Source organism: Pleurodeles waltl, chromosome 3_1 (genome assembly GCF_031143425.1).
Source record: "Pleurodeles waltl isolate 20211129_DDA chromosome 3_1, aPleWal1.hap1.20221129, whole genome shotgun sequence".
NCBI lineage: Eukaryota > Metazoa > Chordata > Amphibia > Caudata > Salamandridae > Pleurodeles > Pleurodeles waltl.
The window spans coordinates 579,169,205-579,189,535 of NC_090440.1; the positions used below are offsets into that span (position 1 = coordinate 579,169,205).

At 43.9% G+C, this 20,331-nt stretch overlaps 1 protein-coding gene across 1 annotated transcript in view; it reads left to right on the forward strand.

Annotated features, from left to right (window-relative positions):
* Positions 1 to 397: 397 nt before the first annotated feature.
* The window catches only part of TRPM5 (transient receptor potential cation channel subfamily M member 5), a 462,539-nt gene continuing 442,605 nt past the window's right edge, over positions 398 to 20,331 (forward strand). Inside the window, exon 1 of the mRNA XM_069221458.1 lies at positions 398 to 545. Coding sequence (XP_069077559.1) covers positions 417 to 545 — 129 coding nt within the window. The 5' untranslated portion in view covers positions 398 to 416. The remainder of the gene's footprint in view (positions 546 to 20,331) is intronic.

Consider the following 20,331-nt stretch of genomic DNA (forward strand, 5'->3'; position numbering starts at 1 on the left):
CCCATGTGGTATGGTAGGTTTTGCGTTGAGAAATGATGCTAGGCTGGTTAGAGTCATTTTTTTAATCTAACCAGCCTAACGTCATTTTTCAGTGCAAAACCCCCTTCCCCCACCGGCTAACGTCATTTTCCTTGACGTTAGCCCACCCTTAGCACTGGCTTGTGCTATTCCTTAAATATGGCGCCCGGCTGGTGCTCTGGAATGGCGCTAGCTGTCAGTAAACTTTTTCACGCAAAACTGCGTTAGCGCAGTTTTGCGTGAAAAAGTATAAATATGGGCCTTGGTGCCACATCCTAAAGGAAATTAATTGAGCGTGGTAGCACGGTGTAATTGTGGAAAGGTATTGGTACGTTAAGTATTTTCTTGACAAAATTATGTATTTTTATAGAGGTGAAGATGCCTGTTCCAGTATTCAAATGATTTCAGAAAAAGAGGATGCAGAGATGGCGTATCATACCTTAAGCAAAATCCAAACAGATATCAGAGGCTCCCAGTACATCACTGGAGAAATAGACTTTATGACGTTTGGAAATAAATGTGCCAAGGTACGTAAGCTTTCTATTGTAATATGGGTTTATTATGATATCTTCCAGTGCGCTATATCCTCTCTGCTTTAAAATATTTTTGTTACCCAACTGTTGTGCAATGTAAGATATGAGGATTGGTGCTATTATTAATGATCAAAGTGATACCACCCAATGTAAACATGATTAAACAGTAGGAGCAGTCAGAGGTGACGTGAATACACAAAAACATTTAAGACAAACAAAATATGGCGACAGTAGGAGCAGAGCATGTAAATAAAGGAGGTTCCTGTCAGGATGGCTCCCATCTCAGCTGGTTCTGCTTGTTACAGTGTGAGGCAGCCCTAGTCCAGGCAAAATAATTTATCCTTCCTTCAAACTCTCGAAAGTCAGCTGTGTAGAAAAGGTTGAGGTATGAATTGTGATACCTTATTCAAGCAGATCTGGTGCTATCCAGAAATTAAATTTACAGTGGGTGATAGGTGGCCCTTTCAATGTATGGCTTTCTTCAGCATTTTCATGTCTATGCAAATATGGAATGTCTCTGGCTGTTTTATCTTCCTTGCCACTATGATGGGCGACACTCACGAAGCGGGTGCTTCCAATTTCTATATGATTCCGGCTGTCTCCAATTTATTTAATTCTTCTGTTGTGACGGGACACTGACTGAATTGTGCGATGTATGTGGAGATTCACTAATGTCCCCTTTAAACAGCCAATACCACCGAATACGTCTTTACACTTTCCTAATATAACTGCAATGCTCTATTGTTGCACCCCAAAAGCAAACGTTGTAAGTTCCACCAATTCAGACACACTGCAGCTAAACGGTCCCTTTATATTTAGTTACAAAGGGGTGAGCAGAGTAGTGCACTGCTTTTGTGGTGAATACTTTAGCTAAGTCAATAGGGTGGAGCTGTCTTATGCATAGATTCTCGTAAATGTATTTTGTAAGTTCAGTGGCGGGAACAGTCTACGATAGCTCATCTTTGACCTGGCACAGAAAGAGGCTCCAGTATCTGAAACTAGCTATGGTATGCCCACGATCACCTCTAAGCTGGGATCTCTTTCTCAGCAATGCAAGGTTGTAAGTGGCCAAGGTTTCTGTAATTCTGTCTCATCCAAATACTGGCATGTTGCATGCTACACTCCTTGGTGTCAGGTTGTCTCACTGTAGACACAGGGGAACATTTATAGGGATTTAGAGCAGGGCAGCACAGCAAGTCACCTTGCTGAGCTGCACTGTGTCAAAGTGAAACTGCAGGAATGTGCCGTATCTATTGCATATGATACCATGGTGCAAGGGTGTGTGTGTTGCATGCAGGTTTGTTTTTGTGCAGTAAGGGGCACCTTCCTGCACAAAAACAATCCTGGGAGTCTTTTTCATCTTTCTACGTGTGCTGCAGAATGCAGTACAAATGGAAAGAGGAAAAAACAAAGAGAAATAAAGATATTTCTCCTTGTTGCGCCTCACCTGGGGAGGCTTAAGGTTGCGGCACATCCCCAGGTCGACAAACTCTTTTAAACTTGGGGATGCGTTAACATCCATGGGTGTTGTGTGGGGACACCCACTGCAACGCCCATTGAACACCTCTCTTGTGCAGAGTAAGGCAAGGCAGTGCTTTGCACTGCCTTGCCTTACTCCATAGCTATGAGGCCATTCAAAGCCATGCAAAGTGGCAATGTGTGGCCTCATAGATATGGTTGCAAGGTCTGTGCTGCTGTTGCATCACAAAAAGAGATGCCACAGCAGAACAAGGGGTTCATAAATGTGTCCTTTAGTCTTCCCTGGCAGTATTTCTGTAATTGGTCATGTTGGATTCACTGACCTATAGGCCTTTGCAAAGTGATTTGCTTTGCTGTATGTGGAACACGTTTTGCCATTGGCTGGGCAAAGGAACCCCCAGTGTTTCAGATTGCCCCAGTACTCACCCAGCATGTTTAGATTCCTGACTTGTGGCTTTTTAGAGATGGCATGGGCCTCTCCATTGAGTTTGCTCTATTCTCTTATAATGAAATTAGCAATGAGGTATGACTCCATGTGCGCATCTCAGGCATTTGCAAGTTCACAGGCTTTGGCTAATGCTATGATGGTGATCAGAGGCATCCTCACCATTCTTTGGATTTACTTTTGTACATCAGACGAGCGGCAAGCCTAAATGATTTGGGCTCATTGTTCTTCAGTGAAATTTGTAAACATGCACATGAGCATCAAAGGCATTGATAGATTATTTGGCGCTTGTCTCAGGATGCTCTGTTTTTGTCTGTGTGTTAAATTGAAGGTTCATGGTGGTCACTGCCACAGTGTTATCTCTGTCTTGGCCAAGGGTGAGAAAAATTGTGTGTGCTTCTTCTCCCACCAAGTGGAGTAGGATGGACCTCTTTGTTTTGGGGGACAATCTGTGCTTCTGCAGCCCCTGGAGGTTGGAGGCGCCTGTTCTGCCCCAGAAACTTCATGAACACACCAAGTATATTTTTAAGTCATGCATGGCACCCAGGAACTTAGCTGTAGAGGTTGTGAGGCTAGTGAAACTCATAGCCACCCAGATCAAACCACCAGTCTTTAATCATACACATTCATTTTATGCACTCGCCTTGGGGGAAGAGACAGCAGCAACACCCATGACAAAACCTTGTGGGACTGTAGTGACACTTGTAGCCTCTAGGGTCACCAGGCTTATGTCCCACTGCAGTGGTGGGCTCTGTGGGCAGTGAGAGGCATTGGAAACATAGATGTAGGTGACTCATTTAGGGCAGAAGATAGTCACCATCAAGTATTAAGCAATAAATTGGGCAGAGATCCAGGTCCTCATCGCAATTTGTTATGCTGTAGGTGAAATGGACAACAAAATCCTTCAGCGGAACAAGGCATTAGGTTGTGTCCAGTAAAATCTCCTCAGAATTGGGTAGGCATTAAGTGAGGTCCTGCTTAAGCTGATGGCTTTGTCAGGAAAATCTCAGAGTGGGAAAAGTCAAATTTCACGCTCCTCCCATCAGTCAGATATTTTTGGCTCCTTCATCCGGTCATGATTTCTAAGTTCTGACTTAAAGTTTAGGAAACTCGGATTCTTCCAGGAGGGCAAGGCAACAGGCTGTGTTTGGGAAGGTTGCAATGAAGATGGAAAGACTTCCACAGAACTCGATTTTCAGGCAGAAAAAACTCAAAGCAAGACCCACCTGATTTTCTTACCCAAAAAGGCTGCACCTTGGGTTGATTGACTTGGCTGCTTGTCCTGGTCTTACAGAGGTGTGGAAGTCCTAACATTTTCCAAGTCCAAATGTTTTCAGAAATTTTTAAGGGATTTTATAGACACAGTTCAGTAGTCAGTGTATGGCGGTGATTCCTGGACACTTCCTAATGAATGGGAAAAATATTCCCAGGGGTCAACCTACCCACTTTTACATCACATCCTGTTTGGCTTAATGAAAAGTATATCAGAGTGCACTATTCTAAGGGAAATTAAACATGGCACATGCCTTCTGGCGCTGATTGGATCCTGTGGTACAGCCACTTATGTTTTTTAGGTAAAAGAACATTTCTCTCCTCCTAATCTACAAAAAACTGGTACAAACTCCCCCACCCACTGTCCTGGTGCCCAACTGGCTACAGAGGGCCCAAAGAACAAATGCCTTACCTTCCTCGGGTTTTCCCTTACATTTAACTGTGCATATGCAGGCCTCATCCTTGACCCTATGTAGTAAATTAAAATCCTGAACTCTTCTAGCTGCTTTTCCTGGGCTGACAGGTGTCACATACCTCACCCTAGTCCATCCTGTCATGAGGACATAGCCATTGTCTCTGCTCTAGGAGCAATTTTCACACCTCAATAAGGTTGTGCACTGCCAGGCACAGCTTCTAGCAGGTTAATGCAGTTAGCTTCCAGGAGCTTCAGAAAGGAAAGAGGTAATTTTCTGCGAGTTACTTTAACTAAATATTCACTAACAATCTAACTTAGCAAATATTAAAAATAGTGGTGGAACAGTTTCTTAAGCTTATCCTAAACTCAAGTGTGAGAATTGGTTGAAGGGGAGTGAACCCCTAATCAAGCAACACCCACAATCCCATTCAGATTGAGCCAAAAAAAGTCCTAAATTAACTTGTGCACCTGGACCCAGCCCGAGATCCGGACCTGGGACTGGATTTCGGGCACTCTGAGACTCAGCCGACCCCCATTCCTTCTCCTCTGAGATTGGACATGGGATCCCTCACCCATCCCACTACATTGGGACCTACCTGGGACACTGCAATCCTTTTCCACCTCACCAGGTTGAGAAACACTTAGACCACTCCCTTCAGGAGCACTCCCAAATGCCTTTTCACTCTCTCTGGTACTCACCCAGAGGTCTGCCTCCAGTGCAAGTTCCTTGGGGTCAGAGAACTCACACTCCACCTGGTGTTGGCATAGCTGTGGAAAACAAGGACTGGACACATGCTCGCCAGCAATTACATCACACAGCCCCTCACATGAATTAACCAAACTACCCCTCACCCAACCATCCAGTGACTCAGCCTTGAAAAAGTACCCCACATCACCCTCCTGAGACTAGTGAGAGTGTCCCTGTCACTCAGCTCACACTTTTCTGGGATGTCTCCACATTCCTTAACCAGGACTGCTACCTAGGGGAACCACTCTCCCTGTCACTCTCGTCTAGAGCCAGTAGAGTGTCCCTCCCATCACTAGGAATGACTCCCCATGCCAGTTACCCAATCCACCTCAGAGAACCTGCGCATCACTGGAGTTACCTCATACCCCTGAACCTCCTGGTGTGTGTCAATGCCCTCCTTCAAGTCGGGCACCAAGTCTCTGGGCATGTGCACTTCTTCATCAGTACTGAGCATAAAGTTGTTGCTGCCACCATCTAAGCTGGACTCAGCCCTCATGACTTCCAGCTTCCTCAATCTTAGCTCATAAGCCAAGATTATCCTTTTCTCTTCTAAGGCCACCCTCAGCTTCTCTGACTCCAACTGGTGAGCCCTCTCCTCCTGTCTGTCCTGCAACTCTTCAGGAGTCAGACCTCTTGATGACACACTGCTACCTATTCTAGAGACCCTCCCCCCAGGTGTAACAGGTACATCCTCTACACCATTATGAACTCTCTGCACCTCCTCACCCTCATCCTCCTCCTCTGTGTGCCCCCCAACCTCCTCGGCTGCCACCCAGGCCCGCAATGCCTTTTGCAGCTCCTCCTTCCTGGTGAAGCTCCTGACGGGGCAGGCAAGATCCTTACAAAACTGTTTCAGTTGAGCAACTGTGTAACTCTCCAGCTTCTCCAACTCAAAAATAGCCTTTGTAGACACAGCTGGTGCATCCTCAGATTGAGGCATGTTGGTAAGGTTCACTCACAGATGCAAAGTTCCAAAAAGAACAGAGAGTTCACAATGAGAAGTTCAAAAATCAACAAAGAAGATCACCTAAAATATGGAAGCAGGAAGAAGTCCAGAAAGAGAAAAAGCAAAATCAGAGACAAGTAGTATGTGGTCACGTAATGGTATGCACTGAAAACAGTAGTGTACACTTGATCACTGTATGTCAAGTACAAATACAAGTCCAATCCTCACAGCTGATCCCCAGTGTTAGAAATGGGGTCTTTGATTGGCAGGCAGATTACCCCCTGTCTAAGCAAGGACACACACTAGTCAGGGTAAAGGAGAATCACCCTCAGTTAACCCCCGCTCACCCCCTTTGCTTTGCACAAGCAGGTAGGCTTAACTTCAGAGACCAAGTGTGAAGTATTTGTACCAACACACACAGTAATAAAGTAAAAACACCACAAAATGACTCAACACAGATTTAGAAAAATAGCCAATATTTATCTAAACAAAACAAGACTAAAACGACAAAAATCCAACATACACAAGACAAGTTATTAATTTTTAAAGATTAAACTCAAAAATAGCACTTAGAAACACAGAATGCTTCAATGAGGTGATAACACGGCATCCTGACAGAGTGGTACCCAACAATCCGACGCCGATGGTGCCGGGTACGGAGTCATGCAGACCCCCAGGTACAGTACCTCATTATAATGTGAAAACAAGCTGGTGTGCGAAGAAGGGGATCGTGGCGTCACTGGATCCAAGGTGGCATCAGTTCCGGTACTGCAGGGCGAAGGAGTGGAGGCGTCACAAAGAGGCATCAGCTCCTTGCTGCAGGGTGGTGGAGTTGAGGCGCCATTGGTGCAAAGCGTTGAATCCGCTCACTTCGGGTGGAGTCGATATCCGGTGGTCACGACATGGTGTGGCGACTTCCACAGAATCGCAAACTTCGGAGGAGCTGCAGCAATGTCAGGCCTGCGAGGGTTGTCGCACTCCAGCGAGGACCACAGAGTCGGTTGTAGGCAGCGTCATGGCATTCGGCTGTGGCGTAGGTCCGGAGTTGTCCGAAGTCGGTTTTCTTGGATTTTCACCAGCTTCTCCTTTCAAGGGCCTACAGACTGGATAGGGCACCACTTTTCAGGGCAAGAGGCTCAGCAGAGAGTCCAGGTGCTGGTAGTGGAAGTCTTTGATGGCAAGCTCAGTCCAAGCCCTTGGAGATTCTTCTCAAGAAGGAATATACCACAAAGTCCAGTCTTTGTCCCCTTTCACAGGCAGCAGCAGCAACTGCAGGATAGCCCAACAAAGCACTGTCACATGCAGTGGCAGCACTTCTGCTCAGCTCTGTAGCTCTTCTCTTTGGCAGAGGTTCCTCTTGATTCCAGAAGTGATCTAATTTTCAGGGGTTTTGGGGTCTCTTCTTATACCCCTTTCTGCCTTTGAAGTAGACCTACTTAAAAAAAAAGTCTCTCTTGTTCGTAAGATTCTGCCTTGCCCAGGCCAGGCCCCAGACACACAGCAGGGGGTCGGAGACTGCATTGTGTGAGGGCAGTCAGGTGTAGTGACCATTTCCCCTCTCCCGCCCAGCACAGATGGCTCATCAGGATATGCAGGCTACACCCCAGCGCCCTTTGTGTCACTGGGAGGTGCAAACAGCCCAACTGTCAAACTGACCCAGACAGGGAATCCCAAAACAGGGAGAGTCACAGAATGGTTTAAACAAGAAAATGCCTACTTTCTAAAAGTGGCAGTTTCAAACACACAATCTAAAAACAAACTTTCTAAAAGATGTATTTTTAAATTGTGAGCTCAGAGATCCTAAACTCCACATTCCTATCTGCTACCAAGGAGAATCTATACTTTAATAATATTTAAAGGCAGCCCCATGTTAACCTATGAGAGAGATAGGCCTTGCACAGTGAAAACCGAATTTGGCACTATTTCACGGTCAGGACATATAAAACAAATTAGTATATGTCCTACCTTAAACAAACACTGCACCCTGCCCATGGGGCTACCTAGGGCCTACCTTAGGGGTGTCTTATATGTAAGAAAAGGGAAGGTTTAGGCCTGGCAAGTGGGTACACTTTATAACTGCACTCACAGATACTGCAGTGGCAGGTCTGAGCCATGATTACAGGACTACTAATGTGGGTGGCACAGCAAGTGCTGCAGGCCCACTAGTAGCATTTGATTTACAGGCCCTGGGCGCCTCTAGTGCACTGTACTAGGGACCTACTAGTAAATCAAATATGCCAATCATGGATAAACCAATCAACAATACAATTTACACGGACAGCATATGCACTTTAGCACTGGTTAGCAGTGGTAAAGTGCCCAGAGTCCTAACGCCAACAACAACAGGTCAGAAAAAATAGGAGGAAGAAGGCAAAAAGATTGGAGATGACCCTGCAAAAGGGAAAAAGTCCAACAAAGCCACACATTATCCATATTATATTCTGTTTGATGCTCCTGCATGCTCCCACAGATCAATATGAGAATACTAATTTAATTTTTAGACACCAATTTCAATTCCTTGACGTTTACAGTATGTTTTGAATTTTCAATTGTACATTTACCCATTTTATTTATATACACTTTATTAATCTGTTAATATTATTGAATTTTCTAAGCAGTCGCGGTCCCCCTGAGGAGGCTTTGTGGACCCCCAGGGGTCCCCGACCCATAGGTTAGGAACCACTGTACTACGGCATTGCAGGAAAGTTAAATATACCACTCAGGGATTAGTCAGTGGTTTAGGGGATCAAAGCACATACACTGGTCACTGAATGGCAACGCCCCAGTATGCAGAGTCTAAAAACCAGCAATAAAATTCAGCAAAGCTGGGAAATTTTCTCATAACTGTGTTTTTTATTTTGTTTTGTAAGAGCATGTTATGGTGGTTGTGCTTGTTAAGACATATAGACAAACATTTATGTTTACATCCCTATTGTCTCCTATGGATGTTTTTGTTTTCATCACAAAGTCATATCTGCTGATTACCTTATCCATTTTTTTATCATGTTTTACTCATAGAATTCTTCCTCTTTTAATTAAATTGATTAGCTAATGCTACTAGTTAGTTTCTGGATGTGTTTTGGTGCATCCTTGCATTTCTCAGAAGAAAAGCCTGTTGTCTAATGCAACAGTTACCAGTAGCAAACCCATATTTTTCTCATTGGGGCTGTATTAAAATAAAGCACTGGATTTCTATATTTCTGGGAGTTCATAACCTGCTCTTAATCCAGGATCTCAGATTTTAAAACTTGCTTTTGCATTTTGTCTTGCAATTATACTAAAATGAATACACAAATTGATTGTGATTGGCTAATAGTATAATGAGTTTTTGTCTAAAATTAAAGCATCTTTCGTTTTGCTGAGCGAGAATACACAGTTGATTTTGTAGACTACATGCAATTAAATAAGGTATTTAGGAGCATATTTATCAAAGTTTTGCGTCACACCTGCGCCATGCAGTGTAACACAAGGGTGACGCAAAACCTAAATGATATTTACCAAGCCATGTAATGCCACCTTGCCTGGCCCTTCTTGGCAAATCTGGAGTAATGCAAGGCAGGGAAAGTTGCTGCTTTGCATTACTCCAAGTGGTGGGGTCATTACATGGGTGGAGCGTGGATATTCACACATATCTACCCATGTATTCTGAGGCATTCCCAGATATACCAACACTGATAGACCTGGGAATACATTAGAATTGTATGCCTTCCCAGAGGCGCAACCAGGAGAAATATCTTTATTTTCCCTCGGTGTTTCCTCTCTCTAAGTTTGCTGAATTCTGCAGCACACTTAGGAAGATGAATATGCCTCTAAGGTAACCTCCTTCGCACAAGGGTGACTGTGTAAGGGCTAGGCTGCTAATTGTGCAAGAGTGCAGGCAGAGGACAGGAATGTGCCATATTTTGATAGATATGGAACATTCCTGCCCTCTCCCTTTCACACAGCGCAGCAAGTTGTCTTGATGTGTTGTGCATCGTGAAAGAATACATATATATATATATATAGTGTGTGTATATATATATATACATATATATATATATATGTATATATATATATATAAAATAACATATAAGAAAGTGAACCAATGAAACATGTAAGTGGGTAAGCACTTCTAGTAGAAAAGAAAATCTTTGAGTTAGGGTCTAATTAACGGACGGTGTTCTACCTGTGGTAAGCAAGGCGCCGTTTGTTCCAGTGTTGAGAGAGCATTAGTGGCAGCTATCTACTCACTACTATATCGGTTTTATATTTGGCTCTGTAGATCCAAAGCATAAATATTCGATTACTTGTCAAATAACTGGAAAGATTATTTCTATGCATAATGGCTAGATGGAGACATCCAGGCTGATCAAATCATTCATGCATGAAGCACAATATCTCAGACTTACTAGAGAGAAAAGCATTTAGCCATTATAGGTTATTGTGCCTGTCTAGAATACAAGCTAATTTCCAAAAACAACCCTATTTCCCAAAATTCAAAATAGCTGTCAATTTATGTCATGGATCCACTGAAGCTGATTGGAAAAATGTATCACACAAAGTCCCATGTAAACTGACTTTATGTAGTTAAGAAGCACTTTAACAAGAGTTCATACCCTATACCTTCTTTGATATAAAGTGAAATATGTAAGACTGCTGAACCTTTTAATAGCACATTGTGCTGGAAAGCAAATTAATTTGGGTTGCTAGTATTTGGGGATCAAACATACCACATATTTTTATGACCAAGAGCCGGGGGGAGGGCCAATGCTAAAACGTTATGGACCATTGTCTTCTTTCAATAAAGCATTACAAATGCATGACAGCCCACAAAGACCAAAAACATTCTATAGGAAAGTGATGGGTGGAAGGATGGAAATTACAAATTGGGTATATTGGGATGTGGAAGAGAGAAAACTATTAAACCACTGACATTTACAAATGCTGAAATGTGCTATAGTATACAGATGTGATATAAGTATTCTATGCTCAAAGATATGGTCATATCCCATCAGCAGAGTTAGAAAATGGACTATTGTCAAGCTTTACCTTATGGTGAAAATTTGGTAGAGGTACATATTCTAAATGTTGAAAACGTTTTATCTTTCAAGTGAAGGAAAATAGAAAATGTTCAGTATTAGTTTATGGCATGAATATACGACGAAACAATGACTGCAAAAAAAACGACTGCCTTAACAACGAGATCGGAACACCGACCTCGTTGCTACTACTAATGATTTTACCACGAATGCCTTAACAACGATATTTCGTTGTAAAGGCATTTCTGATAAAATCATTAGCAATAGGCACCATTCACCCTACATCCCTCACCCCACCCCCCCCAACCCCACCCCAAAACCTAAAACCCCTTGACCCCCCACCCACTCCCCAAAATCAAAAACGCCCCACCCCCCCAACCCCACCCCAAAACCTAAACCCCCCTGACCCCCCACCCACTCCCCAAAACCAAAAACGCCCCACCCCCCAACCCCACCCCAAAACCTAAAACCCGCTGACCCCCCACCCACTCCCCAAAACCAAAAACGCCCACCCCCCAACCCCACCCTAAAACCTAAAACCCCCTGACCCCCCACCCACTCCCCAAAACCAAAAACGCCCCACCCCCCCAACCCCACCCCAAACCCTAAAACCCCCTGACCCCCCACCCACTCCCAAAAACGCCCCACCCCCCCAACCCCACCCCAAAACCTAAAACCCCCTGACCCCCCACCCACTCCCCAAAACCAAAAACGCCCCACCCCCCCCAACCCCACCCCAAAACCTAAAACCCCCTGACCCCCCACCCCCTCCCCAAAACCTAAACCCACCACTTACCTTCGCCAAGTCCCTTCTTTGTACCTTAACCACATGTTCGTTGTTCAGAACATACGTAGTTAAGGCACAAAAAAAACGAAGTCGTGGTTAAAAAAAGCGTTGTTGCGCTTTCGTTAACCACGACCTTCGTAAAAAAAAAGTCGTAAAAAAGGATGTTTCCCTTATGGCATATATTACAGTAAACCTAGTCATAAAAATAAGTTCTGTAAAAGGATTGTATTGTTTATTTATTTGCATTTTTTAAAGACGGTAACATGAGCAAAATATGTTACTAAGCAGCAGCTTTCAGACATGTGACCTCCTTTCAGACAGATTTACTGATAAATCTTCAACTCCATTGTCAGAAATTGGATCGTAGTTGGCAGAGGTATGCACCCTGTCCAAGTAGGATCCACAGTCTTTGTCAGTGTAAGTCAGATACTCAACCTAAATGAACATGTGCTTACTCTTTGGTATCTTGGTGCAGAGCAGGCAGGCTTAACCTAGAAGGCAATGTGTAAAGTATGTGTGCAGCACTTAACTTACAGTAATGCAGTGAAAGGCACCACAAAAAGACTTGACACCAGGGTACAAAAATACCGAATATTTATGTGATTAAAACAAGTCCAACATGACAAAAATCCAAACAATAGAAGTCGAGATATGATTTTTGTAAAGAATAAATGTGACAACATTCCTTATAAGTCAATAGCAGTCAAAGGGTTACTTGAGGTCATGAGGGACCTGTGCAAAGTCAAAATATAGGCCGGTTGGGATGTATGGAAGGCCAGCTACAGAACACATGCAGAGTCCTCTGAAATAGTACCTTTGGAGGAGCAATGTGTCGGCGGTGGGGGTACGATACATCAATATTTCTCCCGCACTCAGGGTGATGTGCCGTCATCAGCTACTGTAGAAGTCGATGTGATGCGTCATCAGCAGACCACGCAGATCATCGCCATCAGGTCACGCAGTGGAGAAGCCGCTGTCTTCGGGTAGCTGCTGCGTTGTCAACAGGGATGCGAAGCGTCGGTTTTTCTGCTGCAGTTTGGGCGATGCGTCACTTTTTAAGGTTTGTAGCGATAGATGAGATGTCATTTTCTTGAGACAGTGCATTGATTTTTCTGCATCACTCAGGGCGATGCATTGCTTTTTGCAGTTTGCAGTTGGAGACCCACTTCTGAGGCCCATAAGTGGAGAGAGGCACCTCAGGCAGGGATAGGATTCACAGGACTACAGTCCAGCAGCACCACGAGAGCTGTAAACAGTCTTCAATGTCCCGGAGACTGCAGAAAACAGGGGGCAAGCCAGTAAGCCCTTGGTGATTCTTGGTTGCAAGATGTAGAGAGCAAGTCCAGTCCTTCTCACTCTAGGCCAAAGCAGCAGGCAGCAGGCCAACACAGCACAGAACGCAGGAAAGTGGCTGTCCCCACTACAGCATCAGCAGTAGGTCAGCACAGCAAAGCAGTTGCAGAGTGGCAGCACAGTGGCCCTTCTTCCTGGCAGAGTGTCCTTGGTTCCATTAGAGCTCTTATTTGCAGGTGTTTGGGATCCATTACTTATATCTAAAAAGGCATTTGATGTGGAGGAAACTTCAAAGGAGCTCTCTGAAGTGCACAAGGGTCCCTGTCATCCTAGCCCTCTCTGCCAGTTAGCTGTGGGGGTTAGTCAGCCCTCTGTGTGGAGACAGGACACCATCTATTGAAATATAGGGGTCAGCCCTCCCCTTTCTTTTGACTAGAAACATCCATTAGTATACAGATGAATGCAGATGTAGATGAGTGTCCTGTGTTTGTGGCTGTCTAGAGGGAATTCACAAAGTGTAGCTGACTCCCAGCCCAACCCAGACATGTATTCAAAGACAGGCTAAGGCACAGAGTGATTTAGGGTAAAAAAAATGCCAACTTTCTAAAGTGTAATTTTCAGACTTACAATTAAAAACTAACTTCACCATAAATTGTGATTTTGAATTGTGAGTCAGAGACACTAAACTCCACATCACTATCTCTTCCCAATTGGTAAGTACACTTAAAAGATTTTTTAAGGTAATCCCAATGCTATCCTATGGGAGAGATAGACCTTGAAATAGTGAAAAATGAATTTAAGGGTTTTTCATTATCTGGACACGCTAAACTAAAAAGCTCATGTCCAACTTTTTAAATACACTGCACCCTGCCCTAGGGGCTAAATAGGGCTAACTTAGAGGTGACTTACATGTGATAAAAAGGAAGGTTTGGGTCTGGGAAGTGTGTACACTTGCCAGGTCAAAATGGCAGTTTAAACTGCACACACAGGCTCTGCAGTGGCAGGCCTGAGACATGTTTCAAAGGCTACTGTTATGGGTAGCACAATCAGTACTGCAGGACCATTAGTAGCATTTAATTTACAGGCCCTGGGCACATGTAGTTCACTTTATTAGGGATTTACAGGTAAATTAAATATGCCAATTGTGGAGTCTGCAATGTTACCTGTTATAGAGTACAAAGCACCTGCACTTTTGAGTGACTGATAAATGGCAGAGATTTCTGAGTCAAGGAAACACTAATTTCTATTTTGGATTCAGATGTTTTTCAGCTTTGTTCCATTAAGCCTCAAGATGATACTCTGCTTCTGAATAAACGTAAACTTGTCAACTTCTATCCTTCCTAGATTCCTGTACAGGCTGGATTTAAATTATATAGCAAGACTGAATCATCTCTGTTGGTTTTGCTGAGATGTCACTTCAGACTTCATTAATGAAGAAGTGGTATCTCTTTTGGTGTTGCCTGACCTTGCACAGCACTCTTCTGGCACCTGGCCACCATGATTAGGGATACAGTAAAAATCTAATCGGATCTCTTCTTACAGGCCCTCCAACCAGCTAAAAAGATGTTTTTGTTCAACTCCTATGCTACTGAATATGGTATGCGCTAGAGTTCTCCCCGTCAACGTCACTGTACTGTACCGCAAGTTCGACCTGGCTTTGGAACATCAGATTTCTCTTCAATGTTTTGTAGATCTCTGTCTGGTTTTCTGTCAATGACAAACCTGCCATGGATTTTCAATGGCTGCCTGGGGCTATTCAGAAATAGAGAAAAAAATAACTTTCTTCAGCTATTTTGAATGAACAGCAAATGAAACAAGTTAAAAACAAAATTTAAAAGCATTTAAAAGCATCCTTACTGCTTATTCATCTTCCGAGCTCCAACATGGTTATTCTGGTGGTGCCGCAGCACCCCTACACCCTTACTTCCAGCGCCTGTGCTACCATATTGCCTATCATACCCCTACCTAATAAATGTCTTCATCTTCTGTAACATCAGTACCTGTGCTGTAAAAACGCCTCACAGGTTTTCAGAAACAACTTTGCGGTAAAAAGTGAGTCCTGCTGAATATTACCAGGTATAACCTATCTACACAAGGAAGCCGATAATTTTCCAGAAAAGAACCTAGGTTTTGGAATGTGCTATTCTGAGACATTAAGAGCTCTACCTCGTTTTTAACCTGCGGACAAAAATGTAAACACTTCGTGTTTGGTTAGGCAATTATTGCATCAGCACCATCAGGCCTCCAGTAGTGCAGTGGGCGCTATATAAATAATGTCAATCAATCAGCGCCAGTACAGTGCATCTCATATATACGTGGTCACATTTTAACAACCTTGTGCAACATTATGGATTATGGGATTTTAGAAATCATACTAACACCAAACCTGGGGCCAAATGAACTAAGCAATTTTGCACTCACAAATGACTGCAACCGTCATATGGCTAATTCTAATGCACAAAAATAATTGTATAAATTCCTTTCAGATTGTAATTTGGTATTGTATGTGTCAATGGTCTGAAATGCAATTCCTGTGCCAAACAACCGACCAGTTACCAAATCCTCAAATGTGGTGATAACTGGTTTGCAAAAGGGCAGATATCAGGGCATGGAATTGTGTTGGTAGCCTCGGGTGAGTAGGCAGTCATCCATGGGACCAATACCTGCTTTCCTTGATGTTTTCTCAAATATTAAACTCTTAATTTACTTTTTTTAGGCACTCTCAGTTCCCTAACTCAGGCTTCTTAAAAAAAAAATGTCCTGTTTGGCAATGCAAACACAGGGTTGGGTGTCTCCTGTCCTTTGCATAGCCCGGTCCCTGTGATTGCAGGCAATCATAGAGGGTCGCAAAATGTGACCTACTTATTTAATATTCTTGAGCCGGTTTGTTCTGCGATCTCCTGTGAGTGGTGATTTTACAAATCAATCCAATAATAAATAGGTTGGTTTGCAAAATCAGAGTCCATTCTCAAAACGTCTGTGCAGAATTTGCAGCCACTTTTTACATCAGAACCATTGTGGTGTCATACAGACCTCCCTATTTTGTTGCAGTGATAAGCAGGAGTGTCCCGTGGGGCACGGAAGGGGCGTGGCGGTGCGCGAGGTGGGGAGAGGTAAAAACAGTTTTAAAAAAAAGTAAACTTACCTCCCTCACCGCACCACGCCGCTCCATCCACTTCTTCTCTGCTGATTGCAGGCACAGGCTCCTAGCTTGCCCTGCAGCCGACTGGCTGGCAGTGCCTAGCCACGGCGCTTCCAGGCAATCTGGGAGCCTGTGCAGGCTCTCTCCAGCCCGGCAACTGTGTTGCCTGGCTGGAGAGAGCCTACTGCGCATGTGTGTTTGGCCAGCCCAAGACAGCCGGCCAAACACAAATGCGCTCTGAGGGGAGTGCTCTGTGCACTCCCCTCAAGTGCTCGTCATCCCCGTGGCTTTTCAAGAAAATGATAATAAACACAGTTTATTATCGTTTTCTTGAAAAGGGTTAGCAGCTGCCGCTGCTGGCGGGGAGGCGACGCTCCTCCATCATAATGGAGGAGCCGCCCTTGGTGATAAGTTTGTTATTGCTGTTCCAAGCATGTCTGGTATACTGGCCGTAGGTTACTGATTAATCTTGTTGTAAGCTGAAAGACCCAAAGCATTTTCCTGTGGTATATATTGGAAAACCAAGCACGTTTCAGAATTCAATGATTTTTCAATTAACTCAAGTTGTTCATACTGTATTGGAGCACAGTATTAGCTAGAATTCCCTAAACATTTACTAAAGGCTTTCAAATGTGAACCCATTAAATTCTTATTTGTTTTTCAGTCCTTTTAAATATTGAAGCTTGTGTTTTATTGTTGTATGATCACTCATGTGAACATAGTGTACTGTAATGAACCATATGAAGAACAGTAGTGCGCTTTTATGCACAGGACATCAGTGTTAAGCTACACTGAAAACCCAAAACGAATCTTCAATTGACGTTAAGATATAAAGTGGAGCTACATTTTTCTGGTTGTTAAATTATGATGTGTACCCTTCAGACTAAATCTAATGTGCAGAAGTTCCTCACCACAAGTGCTAGGCAAATGTATTCTTTGGATATATACCTGTCTTTTTTCCCTAAATCAGCCCTTTCTAGAAATGTTGTCACTTGTTGATTGCAACCTATACTTAATTAGTGCCAGTGTTTGCAAGTGGACCCACTAGCACTCTTTTTGGGGGACTGTGACTTATTTCAATCACCAGGATTTGGCTCAGAATTAGAAAAAGAAAGGTAGCAAAAGTGGGGAGAAGGAGGAATAGAAAGATGAAAAAACTGTTAGAAAAGGAAAAGGTAGGGATGAAAAGGAATCTACAAGAAATAGGAGCAGGAAGAGTATAATGATGAACGAGAGAGGTATGAAGTGAAATAAAGGCTGCACAGACCTGTTATCCTACAACCCTGACATTCATCAGCAGTGTCAGAGAACGCCTGAGAAAACTTTGGTCCCTGGCACTAACTATTTTATTTGTTTTATTAGTATTGTTAGACTTTTCATCCTCGGTGTGGTCTCCCTTGACTTTTTGCCTTTGTTTCCCAGGTTGTTGATATGTGCTGCACTCTGTTTTTGCTGTTTTTGTTACTGTGGGAACTTTACCACTGCTAACCAGTGCTAAAATGCAATTGCTCCTATACAAAATGTGTATGTAATTGGTTCATCCATGATTGGCATATTTTATTTACTAGTAAGTCCCTACTACAGTGCCACCCACATGAGTAGCCCTGTAATCATGTCTCAGACCTGCCACTGCAGTGTCTGTGTGTGTAGTTTTAAACTGTGAATTCGACTTGGCAAGTGCACCCACTTGCCAGGCCTAAACCTTCCCTTTTCTTACATGTAAGACACCCCTAAGGTAGGCCCTAGGTAGCCCCACGGGCAGGGTGCAGTGTATGGTTAAGGTAGGACATATAGTAATATGTTTTATATGTCCTGACAGTGAAATGCTGCTAAATTCGTTTTTCACTATTGCAAGAAGTGTCCCTCTCATAGGTTAACATGGGGGCTACCTTTAAATAAGATTAAAGTGTAGATTCCCTTTGGGAGCGGATAGACATGTGGGGTTTGGGGTCTCTGAGCTCACAATTTCAAAATACATCTTTTAGTAAAGTTGATTTTAAGACTGTGTGTTTGAAAATGCCACTTTTGGAAAGTGGGCATTTTCTTGCTTAAACCATTTCTGTGACTCTGCCTGTTTGTGGTTTCCCTGTCTGAGGCAGTGTGACAGTTGGGCTGTTTGCACCCCTTTCTAGACAGTGACACAAAGGGAGCTGGGGTGTAGTCTACATTTCCTGATGAGCCCTCTGTGCTAGGACGGAGGGGAGTGGTTACTTACACCTGAAAGGGCTGTCCCTGCCCTCACACAATGCAGTCTCCAACCCCCTGGTGTGTGTCTGGGGCCTGGCCAGGGCAAGGCAGGATTTCACAAAAAAGAGAGACTTTCCTTTGAAGTAAGCCTACTTCAAAGAGCAAAATGGTTATAAAAAGGGCACCCAAAACCACAGACTTTAGAACACTTCTGGAAACCAAGAGGAACCTCTGCCTGGAGAAGAGCTGAAGAGCTGAGGAAGAAGAGCTACCCTGCCTGTGACTGTGCTTTGTGGAGCTATCTCACAGTTGCTGCTTCTGCCTGTGCTAAAGGACAAAGACTTGAATTTGTGTGCCTTTCTTCTTGTGAAGAACTCTCCAGGGGCTTGAATTAGAGCTTGCCTCCTGTGGTTTAAAGTCTGAGGGACAGCAAAGACTTCTCTCTGCCAGTACCTGGAGCCTTTGCTGAGACTCCCACCCTGCCAAGTGGTGCCCATCCAGTTCCTGGGACCCTGAAAGGAGAAGATGGCAGAATAAGAGTGAGAAATCTACGCACAGACTGTTGTGCGGGGAAAAGATCAACGCAACTCCGAGAAGCAACTGAAAAATCAACGTGCCGCCTGCTTTGCGGCTGAAAATCTGCGCTCTCCTGCAGCATGACTGAAAGATCGATGCACGCGGCTGGAGAAACAACGCGCAGCATCGGTGACAGAGGCTGGTGAGATCGCAACCCGTGCCGAGTGATTTTCAGATCATCGTGCAGCAGGATTTCCGAAGCAAACATCGATGGGCATGTAAAAACGACACAAGGCCTGCCCGGAACCGAGAGTGCGGTTCGAATCGATGCAACGGTCTCCTGCGGAGAGAAGAAACAATGCATGCCAACTCGACTGAAGGAGAAAAGACGCACAGTCTCGCCTGTGAGTGATATCGACGCATCACAAGCCCCTTTTGATGCACACTCGCCTGTGCAGGCTAACAGCGTTAGCTTTGTTTTTAAAATTACATGAAACTCTTTTTGGTTTTGAATTGATAACTTGACTTGTGTATTGTGGATTTTTGTCGTTTTGGTCTTGTTTTGTTTAGATAAATATTTCCTATTTTTCTTAACCTGTGTTGTCATTTTGTAGTGTTTTCATTAAGTTACTGTGTGTTGGTACAAATACTTTACACCTAGCACTCTGAAGTTAAGCCTGCCTGCTTGTGCTAAGCTACCAAGGGGGTGAGTGGTTGTTAGCTGAGGGTGATTCTCCTTTACCCTGACTAAAGTGAGGGTCCTTGCTTGGACAGGGGGTAACCTGACTGCCAACCAAAGACCCAATTTCTAACAAGTATTTTATGCAGTATGCATTTAAAATGCAAACAACATAAAGTCAAACAATGCTGCATATGTCAGATGGAGCAGACAATCTATTTTTTCACGTACATCAACAAGACATCTAATGCACCAGTATGATCCATTGGAATTAACAAAATTCAATCCCCAACCCATAGGAAAGGTCCAGGATGGTCAGCAAGTAGACAGTAAGGCTACCCATATTTCCTTAGTTCGTGAGGGCACCGAGAGTTCCTCAGCATACAGTTCCAATTGCTCTCTGCAGTATACCATACCTGACAGCCACTGCCATTTAGTGGGTGACGCACATTTGCCCCAATGGATTGCAACTCTCCTCCTAACCAGCAATAATACCAAAGCTATCAGCCTACATTACCCTGCTGCAGATCTCTAACCAAGGGCAACACACCACCTGCATTTAAAGAGCCATATGGGTGGCAGGACCACACCAGATGCAAAAAGGTGACATCAGACGCCCTGCACCTCAAACAGTTAGCATCTTCTCTCAAACCAAATTTACATAAATTAGCCAGTGTATAATACATTTAGTGTAAGTATTTGAAATGAATAATATGTAAATTACAGATAGGGGTAAGTATACTAATTTGTGCACAACAGAGCACCCAATCAGTCAGCTCCAACAGTGGATCAAGCATTGCATTCCATTTTTCCAGTGCCAGGTCAGTGGCTGTGGGCCTATGATTTTTTACTG